The 18355-nt window shown below is 36.1% G+C and overlaps 1 protein-coding gene across 3 annotated transcripts in view; it reads left to right on the top strand.

Moving 5' to 3' along the window:
- The window catches only part of FMR1 (FMRP translational regulator 1), a 28113-nt gene extending 11278 nt beyond the window's left edge, over positions 1–16835 (top strand). Inside the window, exons 6-15 of one of the 3 annotated variants that reach the window (XM_032701893.1) lie at positions 203–296; positions 405–521; positions 3985–4155; positions 4277–4355; positions 5261–5370; positions 8324–8410; positions 9742–9937; positions 11270–11449; positions 12452–12534; positions 14328–16835. In XM_032701893.1, coding sequence (XP_032557784.1) covers positions 203–296; positions 405–521; positions 3985–4155; positions 4277–4355; positions 5261–5370; positions 8324–8410; positions 9742–9937; positions 11270–11449; positions 12452–12534; positions 14328–14438 — 1228 coding nt within the window. In that variant the 3' untranslated portion in view covers positions 14439–16835. Of the gene's footprint in view, positions 1–202; positions 297–404; positions 522–3984; positions 4156–4276; positions 4356–5260; positions 5371–8323; positions 8411–9741; positions 9938–11269; positions 11450–12451; positions 12535–14276 lie in introns of all 3 variants that reach the window. The other 2 variants (XM_032701892.1, XM_032701891.1) reach the window with 2 other exon arrangements.
- The last annotated feature ends 1520 nt before the right edge of the window (positions 16836–18355 follow it).

Here is an 18355-nt window from a genome sequence, read left to right as displayed (position 1 = left end):
AGAAATATTTCTAATCCTACTTGCATGAAAACAAATGAAAGAACAATGAGTAAAATAAATGATAAAGAATAAAATAGCACCTAAAAGGGAGAGCTTGGAGAATCTTTATTTACATTCCTTGTTTTAAGGAATTAATCTTTTTGGCTGTTAACCAAAAATGCAGTGGTTATTATTTTTAACTCTGTAGCATTTTTATTCCTAGGTGTGCCAAAGAATCTGCACATAAGGACTTCAAAAAGGCAGTTGGAGCTTTTTCTGTAACATATGATTCTGAAAACCACCAGCTTATTATTTTGGTAAGTACAAATATCTTACTGTACCATTGGCAGTGGTTTCTTTCAAGAGTTCATAAGTAACCCACTTTGCTTTATTACTGATTACTGTTTCCTTTATTACTAATTTAGTCAATCAACGACGTCACAACAAAGCGGGCAAACATGCTGATTGATATGCACTTTCGAAGTCTTCGTACCAAGTTATCCCTGATACTGAGAAATGAAGAAGCCAGCAAACAGCTGGAGGTATGTTGGTGGTTCTCCCTGAAGTAATTTGAGTAAAACACGTGATAAAGAAAACCTTCATGCGTTTCTTAGCTGGTAGGACTTGCACTGGGGTGAAATAACGGTGATACTGGAGGTGTGAAACAAAAGGCAGGTGGAGGTGTCATCCAACAGACATTGACAGTTATAGGGCCTGTTCTTGCAAAGGCTCATTTCTATCAGCAGGATTTTGGGAGGGGGGGTTTAAATACAAATGCATAGACACATGTACCACATACATTTTTTTCATAGTTTGAAGCAGAAAATAATTAGCCATGATTGCATGAGTAGTGCCACCTATTTGATAGCTTTAAAAATAGATAGCAGTGAATATGTCATAATACTGACGTGGACTAGAACTGGATCTAGCAAAATAACATAGTGAGACTGGTGTTGGTAGAGTGTACGAAGGGGTAGGTTCATCTTTAGATAAAATGTTAGGAAATAATCTACGGCAGATACAGCTTCTGATATTCCTGTGACTGGAGAGTGGGTGTTGACTGGCAAGAAGTTTGAGTCATACTTGTCCATGGGTTAAAAAAAAAAAAAAGGAGTAGGCTAGGAAATAAGGGGTTCTTTATACATCAGAATTAACACTTCTTTATGATTTTTCTCCTATCTACAAATCAGATAAAATAACATTTCTGAAAACTTTTTAGATTCACTGTCAAGAACCAGAGGTACCACTCAAACTACTGTAATTCAGTTTTATATGAGTGTACAGCAGCAGTGTTACTGCAGACCCAGGTTTCATCCCTCCCCTCCATCCCAAGGGTTACATCTGTTTGGTTTTAGTGTGAAGTGGGATGTCACGTAGTAGTTCAGGCCTCTTGTATCCAGTGAGTACTCACTGTTACAAGAAGTTCTCAGTTCTGTTGTCCTCTTCTTAGTCTCCTGATTTCTGTGTTTCAGAGCTACAATCCAAGTTTGTTTGGGTCTTGATTTTTCTTAATACCAGGAAAGGTCCAATTTTTCCTCATTGGTGTTGCTTATTGAGCACCCCGCTGTAGCTCTTCAGTAATCATTCTTCTTTATCTTCCTGCAGAACTGACAATTGTGTGGGCAGTTTACCTCTTGAAGTGCAAAGTATTATTTTGGAGGTGGGAAGAACAACAGCCTCTTTAGAGCTAATTCTCTTTACATGCCCCCACAAGTGCATGCACCAACAACTGTTGTCATTGATTCCTTTCCCAAATTAATCTTGAATTCTTTTTGTCATTGTGACACTGAACCTTTCTGCTGCTGTGAAGGTCTCGAACTCTATTTGGTTCTCACTAGAAAACCATTATTGAACTTCAGCTTCTACCTAAGCAGTGCTTGAATGAAGGTTGTGAGACAAATATATACAGTTAAAATGTGTGTGACAAAAGTTGGCTGGTATTTTTTCATTTTGACATTTGTGTTTCTTGTAGATAGAATAAATATAAAACTAGTTTCATCCAAAGCTGAAAAGAAAAGCTTCAGATAGTAGAAATCATAGTCATGATTTCTATTGAGACACAGACATAAAAACAGACTGCACATGTCCATCTGCAGAAAAATATTTAGTGAACACTTTGGGTTTGCTGCATTATTAATAACAGTTCACTGTTTCCATCTAGTAGACCTTTTTCTGTGTCTCGTACTCACTGAACATTAAAAGTCTACCACTTTTTTTCTTCTGGCTGTTTTACCTTTCTTGCTTTCTGAGTCATTATCACTAGACCAGCTCCTTTTGTTCCATTGGTGATCTTTTTCTTTTTCTGTTGTACCTTTTTTCTGCGTATTGGCTTCTTGACTTGCACGGCTCTAATTCTCAAATGTGGCTTTTAGAGCATCAAATAAAATAACTGATTACTTTTTGTTTACATTCTTTCCCAGTGAGTCTGACTTAGTTCTTTTTGTTGTTTGGTTTGGGGTTTTTTTCACATACTAAAAAGCCTGAATTTAAAAGTGTTCTGCATTCTGGTTTGTATTTCATGATATCTAAATAGAATTCAGTCATGTCTGCTGTGTAGGTATTAATATGCTATATGCAGAGTTTTGTTTCTTATTAATGTGTTGGAAGAAACTAGAATACAGAATTTCCGATGTTTAAATAAAAGACCTAGTAATATATCACTTACAGAAAAGCTAATGATATTTTTAGTGCAAGCACTATAACTATGCTCTGACTGTCATAACCAAGGTCCCCAGTGATGATGCAGTTTCATCTTTTTTATGTATCATAGACAGTTGTGTTAACAACTGATCGTTGTCTTGATCATCCTGTTCTCTACTCTCATTTGACTGTCTGTAACAGATGTCAGCTAATAAATCAGCATTTGGATTATCTGTTAGAATGTAGAACTCTGAGCATTTAAAATAAGTTCAGCTTTACAGTTTGTCTGTAATGTAGTTACTAAAGTGCTTGATAGAGCTCTGAGTAGTATTTCATGATACTCGGATACTTACACCACTATCTCCTATAGCCAGTTCTTTGTGACAGTGGTTTAGCACAGGATATTTATCAGCAGCTTTAACAAGAGCAGGTCAGAAAGCAGAACCAGTTTAGTTGGGAGAGAGTAGGGCTTGCTGTGGGCACTTCTTGGTGTTTTCTCAACCTCTGTAGGGTCTCATATTGCTGAGGTTATACTGCTAATTTAAAGTGTGCTTGTGTATGTCTTCACAGTAGTTATAGCTTTGATTGTGATGCAGGCACATGTATAGGATTATATATTTTGGGTTTTATCTTTTTTTTCTTCCTTGCAAAACACTCTTTCCTTAATAGATTATCACAGTTGGAAATTCTCTATCTTCCCTCAATGCATTAAACTATTGTTCTTGTGTTCTGTTATGCTCACGCTTGTGAGTTCTCAGACTGACCCTTCTGTCTTTGTGGAAATGTGATTTCTGGATGAAATTCTAAAGTTTTTGTTCTCTGAATTCAGGCAATTCACATTATTCAATATAAAGATATAATTGCAGTTATACCTTAATTTTTGTCTTATCATATATAGGCATGGATTCTTTATTTTACTTTTTTTAAGTGCAGTAGATATGCACAGTTGCTCTGTTTTTTCTGTAGAATTTTTGTGTTAGTGATTGAGTTCTTGCTGTCTCCTGCCACCTGTTGAAATGGGTGCATTTTTTTAATCAGAAATCATAAAGTTTGCTTTGCTAAACAACACAGCACTTATTTTACTACCTTACATGAATGCTGTCTTACCTAGTAACACCTGATAGCTGTAGCTATTAAAGGGTAATTCAAAATACAGAGGTGTCAACACAGCTAGAGGCCAACCTTACATTAATATTTAAAAGACTCGTGAAGGAGACTCTTCAGTGTTTCTGAAGAATGCATTAAAAGGACTGATGGAATAAAAAGCAGGCTAAGTACCTGACTGAAAAATGGGCTCAAAATTTGTTGATGTGTCTGTCCAGTGTGCTAATAATCAAAGTGAGCTGGCATTCTGTTGTTCTTCAGAGTTCTAGGCAACTTGCATCACGGTTCCACGAACAGTTTGTTGTACGTGAAGACCTGATGGGTTTGGCCATTGGCACTCACGGTGCTAATATTCAACAAGCCAGAAAAGTCCCTGGAGTGACTGCCATTGACCTTGATGAAGATACTTGTACATTCCATATTTATGGAGAGGTAAGTTCCCTTCTTTAGCCTTTCAGAAAATACCCAAAATAAACAAAGAAAGAAACAAACAAGCAAAAAAAAAACCTGGGGAAAATGAATCTTATTCCTCTCATACATGTGTCTATTTTAGGATCAAGATGCGGTGAAAAAGGCAAGAAGTTACCTTGAATTTGCTGAAGATGTTATACAAGTTCCAAGAAATTTAGTAGGTATGTCAATTCTGGAGGCTAACTGTGTGATAGGAAGGAAAAATGCCTTCTGAGAACTGCCTTAAACTAGAAGCAGTGTGCTGAATGTTTAAATACAAGGTAGAATAGTTTCTGGATATGAATTTTTGTCACATGCGGAAAACATCTTTGACGTGGCTCTAAGCTTTTCTTGAAAGCTGTGATTGAAGGATATGGCCTTTCCTCATTACCTCCCAAGCTGCTTAGCTTTCCTACCATTTTTCAGACAGCAAGTTGTTGAGGTTGGAAAGAACTAAAGTTTTCATTTTCTTTGTCTCAGACTAGAACGTCTGCTTCGTAAGATAAATGTGTGCATTACTGCCATTGGAGTACCATTTATTTCCATTTTTATCTTTGATTTTTTAGTGAATTATAAACTACCGTCAAATATCTCTACAAAGCTCAGTTTCAGAGAAGAGAATTTTACATCTGGCTCATATGGTATCTTTGGCTGTGTCAGAAAACTTCCATCAACTAAAATTTTGTAAATGAACTTAGTTTTGCTCTCTGCTCTACATAAAAAATAGTTACAACAAGTGCTAGGGTATTGTAAAAGGATTCTTTGGCTTTGTTTGGGTATTTTGAATGCAAACAGCAATGTTTGTAAATCACTGAGGTTATTTTAAACCAACCAAAGCAAAACCAAATAAGCTGCAAGATAGTGAATATTTCTATAATCAATACATGTGACAAGTTAACACCCCAAGCTTACATAGACATTTTGGTTTATGCCTCATTAACTAAACCTGTGTTGTAGAGGATTTAAGTCATTTTGGACAAGTTCTTGCACTGATACTTAAATACTCTTGTCTAATTAGAGTATAGCAATACTCTGAGGATTGGGAGGAAACCCTAAAAGTGGAATGTTCTGTATGTTCTTTCTGTAGGAAAAGTAATAGGAAAAAATGGAAAACTGATTCAAGAGATAGTGGACAAATCTGGCGTTGTAAGAGTGAGAATTGAGGCTGAAAATGATAAAAATATTCCACAAGAAGAGGTATGTTTTCAGTTAATATGATTTCTCTATGTATTAATTGGTTGTATTCTACCCAGTGATAAATTAAATTCTTCCTTGTATCTTCATAGTGGTAAGATAAAGTTTTGATTAAAGTGTGTTTTCTGATGGAGTCCATCTTACACTATTAATGCTGAGAGGCGTTTTTATGTAAATTTGGCTTATCTGTGTTAGAAAAAATGTTTTTTGAAGATTTTTGGTGTTGCACCTTCTTAGAGATTTTATCTTACTCCTGTTGGAAGCAATGACACATTTTCCAGCATGTACTAGGCTGTAAATCAACATATATGAAACTTGTTTTCATTCACTAATCTGCTTTGTGTTTGATCTCTTATGTTTTCACCTGGTTTCATTTTTTTTTAGTAATTTATGTTGTAATGAAAAGCTTGTGCTTTTTCTTAAAACTCTATTTTAAAAAAATATTACCTAGGTTCACAATAACCTGTAAATTGTAACCTAGAGAAAAACAAGCATGAACAAGGTGAAAATCCAGGTTTGCCCAGGAAGGCTCTCAGCCTGTAAAGGGAGTTAATGACATCCTGAACTTTTTAATTTGAGGCACTTTTATGTGGGGCTGCATCGAGGGGCAAAGTTGCAGGTTTGCAAAAAAACTCAAAGCACGAAGATTTTAACATCTCAAGGCAAGAAAAGATTCCCTGCAATTTCAAATGTGAAATGTGCTTAAAGAAAACTGAACTGCCCTTAATTTACTTCAAAATCTAAATAGGTACCAGTTAAGAACCTTTGCTACATTGGATAAGATAGGGAATGTGTTTCTGGAGCCCTAATGTTCTTGCTTGAATAGTTCATCCTTTGTTTTATCGCTGTGAATCTGTTACTGGGGACTCACAATACAATTTCCATCTTTCTGTGAAGGGTGACTAAGCAATTAAGTGAGGGGTTTTTACTATTTCACTAGTTTTACATCTACCTGAAAAGGTATTGTATTTGTTTCTAATGATAAATTCCTGCATCATAAAATAGAACTAGTTTAATAAGCAAGAGGCTGCTGCTCTTGCTGCAGTCAGTAGATTCACAGAAGGGTAAAAGAGCAAATACTCATGGCTGCAATTAGTATGTCAGGCTTTCTTTTTTGTCTTCTGACTTGAAAAGGCTTATTTGCTTACCTTTTTCTATACAAAATGCAGCTTTTAAAGATTATCTTGAAAGCTTTTTTTTTACCTGCCAAGCTCTGCATTCATACTTCTGTTTTACCTGGTAATGACATTTCTAACACTGGCAATGCTTGCACTGCCTCGTGTGTTAGTTTTGTCATACCAGGAGCAAGGCAGAAATCTGGGATCACATCTTGGCAGGTAAGAGTTAGTTGCTGTAAGTTGAATGCAGGTTTATTTCAACTAAGAAATACACATAATCTCCCCATGTGTGAACTTGGATACTGGAGCCCTTCTTGTAGCAGAACAATAGTTCAGTTAAATTTTAATACAGCATTGGGCTTTTTTTATGTGACTGAGATGTTAGAATACTGCCCATTAATTTCAGGTACAGTTTTATGCATCTCATAATTTTATAACAGGATCTTTAGGTTTTTCGTATTCTTAAAATGAGATAGGTATTGTTTGAGATAGTAATATATGTTACTTTTATCTCTAAATTTATTATGCATATAAGATCTGCTCAGTATTCACCACTGCAGCCAAGCTGAAGATTGGTACTTTTGCTTTGAAGACAAAAATAAGGTTCAATAAATAAGTACTTTGATGCTTTTATATGGCTGAAATTGCTTGACATGGTTACCAGCTCATACTCTTAATAGCTGGCATTGCTATACCTTAAATCCACTGCTAAAAGCAACAGCAAACATTTTATCTTAAATGCCTCTTTAAATCATTTGACTTGTGATCTTTTAATAATTGATACTGTGAGCTAGTTAAGGCCAGTTTAGTAGAAATTTCACTGTTCTTTATCAGATTGTATGAAATATTTATGAAACTTAAAATACCCCAGATAATAAAAGATTTCAGTCAACGATGCCTGTGGCTAAAGGGCTTCTAATGAGTATGGAAGTTAGTATTGAGGTTTCTTAGGACTAGAGGACTGTGTATATATTGTTTTTTCTTGTTACTTAATGCAGATGTGTGAGGTCTAATGTAAGCCTTTTGTATGTAAAAGAAAGGAGGGGGGGAAAAAAACAAACAAGACCTAAAAAGCTGAGACAAAATTACAGACTTGCCACTCTTGGGGAACCTTGGCATATCATGCTGTAGTTATTTCTTAAAACAGTTGTGTCCCAAATCATTTCACTTCTTCAGAAAACCTCCCTTTGGAATGCAGTCCTGCTTGGGTTGCCTAAGTTAATCTTTAAGTATTTTATCTCCAAATATCATTTCAGACACTAAATTTCCAGCTTTACATTTTCCGTCTATTTGTTGAATTGTTTAATGTGCTTGAAAGGTGAAAGAAATGTAAGTTAGAAATTGTTACCTGAAGTACTTACTTTCTTGAATATGTTTTGGTTTGCCTTTCACAAATGTAGAGATCCTCAAGAAGGATCAAGTTCTGTTTCGTGACATGATATTAATTTGATTCACTTTTTTTAAAAGATCAAAGGTAGACTGAAAGGACCTGTTGTGAGAGTATAGATGTGATCAGCAAAGGTGGGATTAATTTTGAAGAGAGGACACATGGAGTGTTTTAAATTGACTATTTTTTACTTCTTCAGAAAAATAAAAGTTGGCATTGTGATGCAAATGGTCTAAATTTCCTTGTGTAAAAAAGCTCTTTGCCTAAAGAGAGTCAGACTACATGATCTAATCAGTATCAGAATTTAAATAAACTGTTCTCTGATTTACCTTTTGATTTATGCTTATCTGTGTTGTAAGACTTATTTTCAAATTTTACAGTAATATGTTGGGTTCTCTTCAGAATTTGATGCCTAATCAATAACCATAGGACTCCTGTTACTGTGTTTTAGGGCATGGTACCATTTGTGTTTGTGGGAACCAAGGATAGCATCACTAATGCAACTGTTCTTCTGGATTATCATCTTAATTATTTAAAGGTGAGGAAAATGATGCTGCTTTACCACTGATTTTTTTTTTTCTATCGATATTTAAGATGGCAGCAATGTGATAACTGAAGTCTGTTTGGGCTCTGAGGCTGTTGAAAAATTGCGTTTATAACAAGTTTTCCATCTAAAACCAATGTTTTATTAAAAGAATAATTTATCTGAAAGGTAGGATGAAAAATCTTTTTTTCAGAATGCAAATTCCAGATGAATAAGAAAATAATCTGTCTCAAAAGTACTGCCAGCTTTATATATGAGGAATAGCCCATCCCTCATGGGGCTGCAAAGCAGTGTTCTATGCAGGATCTTATAGACTGTGGGCATTTCATGCAAAATCCCTAAACTGCTTTTTCTGTAGTGGATTGACATTTCATACTTGAGTATGTTTTGTAGACAACTCAGCTTCATATGTCATGTTTGCCTCTTGGCTCTGGAGTTGAATATGGCAAGGGATGTGAAGGGAGACAGAACTTTTATGGGTTTATTGGCAGCAAAAGGAACACTACAGACAAAGTGGGCCTGCTGCTGGATGGAGTAGAGAACTTGCTCACAAAGGAAAAGGATGAGGTACTGAATGTCATCCTAAGTTAGGGGTTTTTTATTTGTAAGATTTGTCCAGGCCCCTGATACCAATGAAAAAGTCTGGAGCAATGAACACTTAGGTCTTCTGAAAGAAAGATCAGGTTAGGGAACACCGTGGGGAGGAGGAGTAAGGGATGATACACACAAGTCAGTGGGAGCTGCAGAGGTCCTGGTATCACAATGAAACTTCTATCAATAGCTTTCTCCTCATGTCAAACTGGCAAAGATGCTCCACGAATGTGTTGCTGTATCTCTTTTACCCAGTTATATATGGTGAGAATGCTGTGTGCTGGCTGTCTCTATGCCAGAGTTACAACACTTTGCTCTCTGTGCTTTTATGCTTCCTCACATCCCTGGCAGTGTTCAGCATCATTACATAGGATTTAACAGCAGGGGAACCACTATCCCTTTCTATGAAACAATACTCTTACATCGTAATTGTTTAATAACTTTGATATTTGTTGTGTGCTATGCCGTAAGAAGCTTGTGTTGGGATCTGAGTGCTTTTTCTCAATATGTGTTTTAAACAAACCTAAATTTGTAAAGTGTGCCACTGGGAGAATTGTATTGGTAGCAAACAGATTAGAAAGTCTTTTTGGAAAACAATTTATTCTCAAAGCTGAGTTACTGTTTGAGTATTAAGTAGATGATTAGTTGCAATACTGAAGTGCTCTTTCTTCCTGAGAACACTCAGATGATTAAACAGTGGTTCCACATGACTTGCTGTGCTTGTGTTTGCGTAGGAAGTGGACCAGCTGCGTTTGGAAAGATTGCAAATTGATGAGCAGCTTCGGCAGATTGGAGCTACTTCCAGGCCACCCCCCAACCGCACGGACAAGGAGAAGGGGTACATGACCGACGACGGGCCCGGGCTCGGCCGAGGGAGTCGGCCCTACAGAAACCGGGGGCACAGCAGGCGTGGGCCAGGCTATGCTTCAGGTAGGTGACTAGGAGGGCACTTAAAATTTTAAAAGTGGCCTACTGCTCTCTAGGTTTCGTGAAAAAGACTGGACTTGAGAACATAGCTGTGACAACAAAAGTGTAGTTAATATTGAGTATTAATATTTGAAGATTAAATAAGGCTGTATGCTGTAGAAAACACTGAGAAGTGTAGTGCTCTCCTGTAATCTACACTTATGCACTTATGCAGTTCCTGTCTCTTACAGCATGCTTATGTCTTCTGTAGTATGGAGCATACGTAGTTATACCCTAACTCTTTAGGGCAAGGACTGTTATTTTACCTATATTTTGAACAATTCCAACAGTAAAGCCTCAGTTTTCACTTAAGCCTGCATGAGGTTGTCATAATATAAATATTTATAGGTGAAAATACTGTGTAGCTCAATTTAAAAAAAAACAAAAACTATTCTCATACTAAATTGAACTTTGATGTTTTTACTAGAAGACCATAGTCACCAAAATAGTGTGTTCCTCTTTGAAACCTTGTATAATTCATTAATGAATAGTTTTCCGGGTTGTGCTTCTTCAGAGCAGTCTGTTACTTCATTATCCATGATGTAGGTCAGCTGGTGTTTGTCCTGACTGAAAGGCCTTCAGTGTGAGCTTTGTAAGACAGTCTTAGCTCGCATTCTACATAATACAAAATTAATGTTTTTGTGCTGTTGACTGTTTTTAGAAGATGTGAACTCACCTTGCTGATAATATTATGGGGGGAAAAAAACGGGGAAAAGAACCAACTTTTGTTAGTGAAGGTGATCTGCTAACTGTAAAGATTATAATGGTCATTTATTTTGGGTTTGATACATTTCTAGCATTCTAACTTTGTTCTCTGCTTTTGTAGTCTGTTACAGGCTGTTTCATGATGGAATTTTTTTTCTTTTCATAGATGAGTTGCAGTGGTGAGAGGAGACAGGACAGGTTATATTCATAACTTTCAGTTTCAGAAATATGAAGGAGTCTAGTCTATTAGACTTATGTTTTACTAGATTTATTACATTTTATAGTAGATTTAATAATCTATGGTAAGCTGATAACACCAAGTGACTGTGCGGCACACTTAACTATTTAGCCCTGAACACACAACTAACTTTTATTAGTGTATGTCTTGACTGTTTGAAGAAGTAACATGTATTATGCACCTTTCTGTGCTGTATATGTTATAGAGGTCGGGAGGCAAAAAAAATCCCAAACCTGTTTATTAACAAAAAAAAAAAAAAAGAAAAAATTTAATATATACATTTTTGATTCTGCTATAGTAATTTCATGCTAAGCTACACTGGCGTGTTTGGATTTTTTTCACCCTCTTAATAGGAACTAATTCTGAAGCATCAAATGCTTCTGAAACAGAATCTGATCACAGAGATGAACTGAGCGACTGGTCGGCGGCCCCGGCAGAGGAGGAGCGGGACAACTACCTGCGCAGGGGGGACGGGCGGAGACGTGGAGGGGGTGCACGAGGCCAAGGAGGGAGGGGGCGTGGAGGATTCAAAGGTAAATGGAGACTTCATTTTGGAAAAGGTGTCACTGTTGGAATCCTTAAACAAACTCACTTCTGTCAGCCTCTTCTTTTGTCACCTGCTCCAACCTCCTGGGCATCCTGGTGGCCCTCTCCTGAGTATTTTGTTTCAGATGTGTCGAATGTTAACAGGGGAATAATCCTTTTTGACCTCCTTTTTTTGGTATAGTTTTCTCCATCATTTGTTTTCCTAATATGCCTCTTGCCTCAAGTTAGTAGGCTGTGCCTTCACGCATGGACATCAAGGAATCGAGTTCTAGTTTATCACTAGATACAGAAAAGTATTTTATAATCTGTATTAGTCATTCAGCTGTCCATATTCATATCTTCCTGTATTTTATTTGCAGGCAATAGGATAAGATTGTAATGTATGTGTTCAGTGGAAAGGACCAGGCAAAACTAAGATGGAAGAACTTAAAAAATTTTTCTTGAATATAAATATATACATTAAGGTTATAAAACTTGATCATGTGATGTTTCATTATATTTGTTTGTTGAAATACTTTAGCCTACAGCTCTGCTTTTTTCTTGAAATTTTTTTCAAAGTAGGGGTGTTCCTTAATTTAATAAGATCTTTTGAAAGAAGGTAGTGTGTAATTTAAGGAAGCTCGTAAGCCATTAGAAAAAATGTGATGATGTTAAATCTTACTGAGGTTGATTGTGTACTTCTCTTCAATGGTTAATCATTTTGAGAAGTAGTTTTTCTTCAGTAGACAATCTCTTTTAAACTGTGGTGGTTTTAAACACGGCAGTTTTGTCTATTTTATCACTTGAGAACATTTTCTTTAGCGATTTTTTGGCCCATCATTTAAGACCTGTTATATGCAAGTGATAATGTTCAGTATAGTAATATGTTAGTTTAATGTTCATGAGACAGAACATTTTGAAGTAATTCCCTACTGTGCTTGTGTAAAATTTAAGTGAAAGGAGATCATGTGTCCTTGTTGAACAACTTAGTTGATTAATTCTTCTTACAGGAAACGATGAACAGTCACGAACAGATAACCGTCAGCGTAACTCAAGAGAGGCAAAAGGGAGAACAGCAGACGGATCTCTTGAGGTAATTTTGCTCATATGGGAAGTCTGTACTGTTTAAAATTGCACAAGTGTCATATAGTAACGTTAGAGTCTTCAAGGCTGCGGGTGACACAGTAGCCTTGTGATTCCTTGTTCCTTAATTCCCTAGTCAGATATACAAGAGTTATGTTACAAAATGACACAGATGCACAGGGATCTCAATATTTCAGGTTGTGTAAAGATGCAACTTTGCTATGTTCACTTGGCTCTCTGTGTGGAGAAAAACTGTCCCAAATCACAAGTCCCAAGGATTTACTAACCAGCTTGATTTCAGTCTTTGTTCTTGGTAGCTTTTTGTTTTTACCTTTTATTTCTTGCTGCATTGTGTATTGCTGTCTGTCTTCTATGTACCTGCAGGAAGAGAATCTTTAACACTTTTTATAAAGTGTTGTAGCCAGAATCTTCAGAGTAAGAAAGATTAAACTTAGAAACTACCTTACTACTAAACAAAACATTTGCTATTGAAACTAGAAAGTAAGTTAAAAACACACATCAAGAAACCTTTCAAGTAATAGATTAAAATACCTTAAAACTTTAAATATTTTACAGCCTTTTACAAAGAGATTTCTACATTTTTTTCAAATGTTTTCTTTCAAAAAGTTATCAGGCTCATACTTTAGGTGTATATGTTATATTTCCCCACATGGAAACAGTTTGTGTCAAATGATAACATGAAAACTTTCTACTGTCTCTTGCTGCTTAGGATGAGTTATGTTGGGAGGAAGAAATAATGAGCAGCTGCAAGCTGCTGCCTGCTCTGTGGTGTTACCAGGAGTCATGGTTCCAGTGGGAGATGGAGATGACTCTTGGTTTGGTTTTAGAAAGTCTCTTTAGGAAAGGGACAAAATGGAACAAGTGAGCAGAAGCTTTGTTTTCCGAGTGGGAGTGCTGAACCTTAAAGGTGTATTAGTTGAATATGCACCTGAAATGCAAACAATTAACATGGCAAAAAAATTATGGCCATACAAGTTTTGTAGTTAATCAATAATTGACCTACAAAGTTTGCAGTAGACAATGAGGAACTGTGGTGCTGAAAAAAAAAACCCTGAGGCACTTAAATTAAGGGGTTTTTTTCTCCTGTTACTCTGAGATTTGGATGAGATTATATTTTATAAGAAAATAAGCACTTGCATATTGTTGAAACCTGGCTAATCAAGTTGTAAAAGTCTTATTTCAAGGAATAAGTATTTACCCCCTTTACAAGCATAAAAATTTGCTTTCAACATGCTTTCTTGAAATTTTTTATGACCATTTAAAAAGGCTGCAGAAGTTTTTTGAATGTATTAACTGGAACTTTTTTCAGATCCAAAAAGGGATGGAGTAGATTTTTTTTTTTTGAGTGTTAGAAAAGCTGCCATGAAATGATACTATGTTTTTTGAGAGGCTTTTTGCATACCAGGAGTAGAAAGTTGAATTGTTCGAAGTCGAATGATGTTTCAAAGATGTATCTGATATTAGTCCTTCAACTTTTTCTTGCACAAGCACACTGGAATTTTTTTTTTTTTTTTAGCTTTCAAGGCTGGGTAGATTGAGATTTTTTGTTTCAGGTGATTTTTTTTTTTAAGTCACAAGTATGTGGCATTTTTTAAGAGAAAAGAAGTTACACACTCCACTTGAGCTGGAGACATGTAACAAAGCCATGAGCGTATGGCACTCTTTGCTCCTCCCGGATGGCCAAAGGGTGGAAGAGAGGAGAATGCTTTATATAACTCTGAATTGTTCCAGATCAGAATTGACTGCAATAATGAAAGGAGTGTCCACACTAAAACATTACAGAATACCTCCAGTGAAGGCAGCCGGCTGCGCACGGGTAAAGAACGGAGCCAGAAGAAGGAGAAGACGGACAGCGCGGACGCTCAACAGCCGCTGGTGAACGGAGTCCCCTAAACTGCATAACTCTGAAGTCATATTTCCTATACTGTTTCAGTAATTCCTATTCCATGTTAGAGAAACTTGTTAGGCCAAAGACAAATAGTAGGCAAGATGGCGCAGGGCATGAAATGAACATATGTTCTCTGTTAGCCTTTTTTAACATCGACAGTATGCAGTTGTTTTCAGAAATAAGAAGTTATTCAAATATTTGCATAAAAATACCTGAACTTCCGAAAATCGCTTCCAAGTACATATTGCAGTTCAAACGATGAAAGATTCCTTTTTTTTTTTGTTTGTTTGTTTTAAAAATACTGAGCTGTGCATTGGTAAACTTTCTGTTCAGTTGTACCATTTTAACACATCGGGTCAAATTCACTGCTCAATTTCAATTTTCAGAATAAATAGTGTTTGCAGTAATCAAATTGGCTTCTGTTTTCAATCTAACTTACCAGTTCTTCATGAAATGCTATGTCGTTTTATGTCCTGTGTCAGTTCACATTCTGGTTCACCTTTTTCAATATTTTGGTGGACCCTGAAATATGTGTGATGTAACAATTGTCATTTTCATTAGCAAAAAAGTTGTATGATCTGTGCCTTTTTTATATCTTGGCAGGTAGGAATATTATATTTGGATGCAGAAATCAGGGAAGATGAGTTGGTAACACTAAATGTAAAATATATGTAGCAATCCTTGTCAGACGTTAGTACTTTATAGACAAGTGCATGCTTTCCATAATTTTTTCCTTACATAAACATTCAGTTAGGCAGTTATAAGAATAGGAAATTTATTTTGCACTGAAGATTTGGCAAATAGTGTTATTGACAAAGGGGTGTAATTTTTTTCTTTGTAGGCAGTACAGAAGCTTTTTTTTAAAAAAAAAAATTTAAAAAAAAAAAAACCTTTCCATTGTGGAAAACTAAAAAATTCATTGTTACTGAGGGAACAAGTGTAACATGTTCACAAGCTAGTAATGTGTGCCTGCTGTTTGGCCAGATGACCAGCCTAAAGCATTGATGGTTTTCATCCTCCTAAAATTTTTGAATTGCTTATTTTGATTTGGGGGCTATTTCAGGAGAGGTAGGAAAAAAGTCACCACGTGTAATGCCCTGGAAGGTACAGATACAGGAGTCGGAGATGTCGGAGTTAGAAGGAAAGTTCATCGTATTTTGAGGTACAAGGTCCTAATTACCAGCCAATTTGAAAGTGTCACAGAATTTGATCCAAAGTACAGCTGTACACCAGGGAAGGGTGGGAAGTGGTGGGAGGAGCTGTGCTTTCCTTCATTTCTGATCACACGTGAAACTTACTGGGCACAACTGCATAAGGACCTTCATTTTAATCCATTTTTATTCAGATTACTCCAGAAGGAGAGCCACTGTTTATGTACAGAATTGTACAAACTTGACCTTGCCTCTGATGTATTTTGTGAGTTTTTTGTTTCTTTGCTTTCTTCATTCTTTTTTTTTCCTTGCATACAGGTGAGCATACTAAAACTGGCAACGAACTGCACATGATTTAACAAATATAAAAATGTCTTAAAAAGTATTGCCAAACATTAATGTTGATTTCTAGTTATTTATTTTGGGAATGTATAGTATTTGAAAACAGAAATTGGTACCTTGCACACATCATCTGTAAGCTGTTTGGTTTAAAATACTGTAGATAATTAACCAAGGTAGACTGACCTTGTAATGTAACTGCTCTTGGGCAATATTCTCTGTACATATTAGCTACAACAGATTGGATTTTATGTTGACATTTGTTTGGTTATAGTGCAATATATTTTGTATGCAAGCAGTTTCAATAAAGTTTGATCTTCCTCTGCTAACTGATGTTGATGCAATCCTTATGAATGATTGCTTTTAAAAATCTCAACTTACAAAAAGTAGAAAGAAGTATTTCTTTGTTTAGACTTTAACTGTAGCCATTGTTTATTTACACATTTTAGAAAAGTCTCAAGTATTACCAGTTTGCAAAAATACAGCACATAATGCTCAAGAAGACACAGTTTCTGGAATGGTACAGTACCTGTTAAATGGTTACACTACACACACTCTATTGCTCACATTCAGTGGTTGAGTTCACTAAGGTGCTAACTAGGTTAAATGTGAAATTACTACACTACAGTCTGACTAATTGGCTGCATTCCATTTTCAAGTGGATTTTGGGGTTATGACCTTTTTCAGTATTTGTGTGCTTGACATATATCCCTTTCAATTCATATTCCAGTGGTTTTAAATGTTATTAAATTTCAACAAATTAAACTGTGAATCTAAATGTACACTTTAATTTTGAGAAGTCATGTTGTTACAAAACTTGAAAGTGCAACAAATGTCTGATGCTGGAGTTCAGGTCCGTCCTATTGGTAACTATTATAAAGTATGGTCTAATAAATTAAAATATTTTTAAAATAAAGTTCTTTAAAAAGAGTGAGAGGTATTTGTGAATCATACCAAAGTCTAAATTCAGTAGGGTTAAGCTCAAAGCCTATGAATTAACAATGCTTATAAAAGTAGGAAGTTGATGTTTCCTTTCTTTACTGAATTCATTTTAATGATGGTGGGGAGTTGATATTTTCAGTTATTAAAACTCTATCAAGGAAAAAAATCTCTGTGCAGCTTTTTTTGAAACAGATAATCTTTCTGAGCACTCATGACTTCAAGAAGCAGCTAGGGTTAGTTTCTTGAATACAGAAATTATTTCAGTTAGTTACTGGGGAGTTATTCAGTCCTTTGTGTCTCAAATACCAAATATTGTGTATTGTGCTTTATTTCCACAATCCAGAAAGGCCATCAAGTAGTGTGGGTATGATACTGAGTGTAGGTTCTACTTCTTCATGGGGGCACTTACTGTGAAAAGAGAGATTATTTTCCTGAACTGCAGCACATCTCTCTGCAAAACCCTTCGGTATTGAGCAGTAAAAGGGAATATCAGCTTCCAGTGGGTATTCCTCAGTCACTTCAGGAACCCTGCTGTATGGTTCTGCTAAGTGGAATTCTGTACTAATCTTCAAGAGAAAAGATGGATCTCAAATATTTTTATCCTCTGTGTTGTTGAAGTTTTTGTCTCTTTCCAAGAAGAGCAAGACTTGCAGTTAAAACCCGTGTTAAGGGGTGGGGGGAAATGTGTTACTGCTTCTGGTGGCTACTATTTGTTAAAAAGTGACAAGGCTGAACGTGTTTCCACAATAGTGTGTCATAAGCTTGTTTTTGGCCAGTTGAACTTAAAAGTACTTAGATTTTCATCCTGAAAGATGCTTCTCAAAGAATCTTTTCCAGACGTATTTGCATCCATGAAAATGGGGGCCACCAGGACTTCTAATACCTTAACAGTGTAAGGCAACTTTATGCTAAGAACAGTGAGGTTAGACCTGCTGAGTTTAGCGTTCTGAATAGATTCCAGCTTGATCAAAAGTTTTCTTCCTGTCAGAGTTTCATAATTAGACTTAAGCACGGTGTGGGTTTCACATCACATTTTTATGCTGTGATTTACAGCAACAGCTCTTTGCTCTTTGACACAGAGCTGTGGATCTTTTGCCTGCATCGGGGGATGAATCTGTTTCTCTACTTCTAACAATTGTTTTAAATGTATCACACATCTGTGCTTTGACAGTTGTGAAGGTCATTCATCTCGAGGAGTTCAAGGTAGAGATAAATAATTGTTGCTCAACCACGACTCAGTTGCCATAATTACTTTTTTTTATATTGTTTAAAAATTTCTTTACAATAGACTTCAAAGCAGTAAGTTTTGTGTGCTTTGAGTACTGTATGGAAGTGGATAATAAGAAAGAGCAACAATCATAGGTAATTTTGGAATCGTAGGAATCTGGTGAGGATTTAATAGGACAAGATGTTTTCTTATATTTTTACACTGATTATAAGAAAGTGGTTTGCAATAAAAACGGGTTATTTAAAGCAAAGATGAAGTCTGT

Source organism: Chiroxiphia lanceolata, chromosome 14 (genome assembly GCF_009829145.1).
Source record: "Chiroxiphia lanceolata isolate bChiLan1 chromosome 14, bChiLan1.pri, whole genome shotgun sequence".
Lineage (NCBI taxonomy): Eukaryota > Metazoa > Chordata > Aves > Passeriformes > Pipridae > Chiroxiphia > Chiroxiphia lanceolata.
The sequence above is the reverse complement of the archived record's forward strand: the minus strand, read 5'-3'. Positions and strand labels throughout refer to the sequence as shown.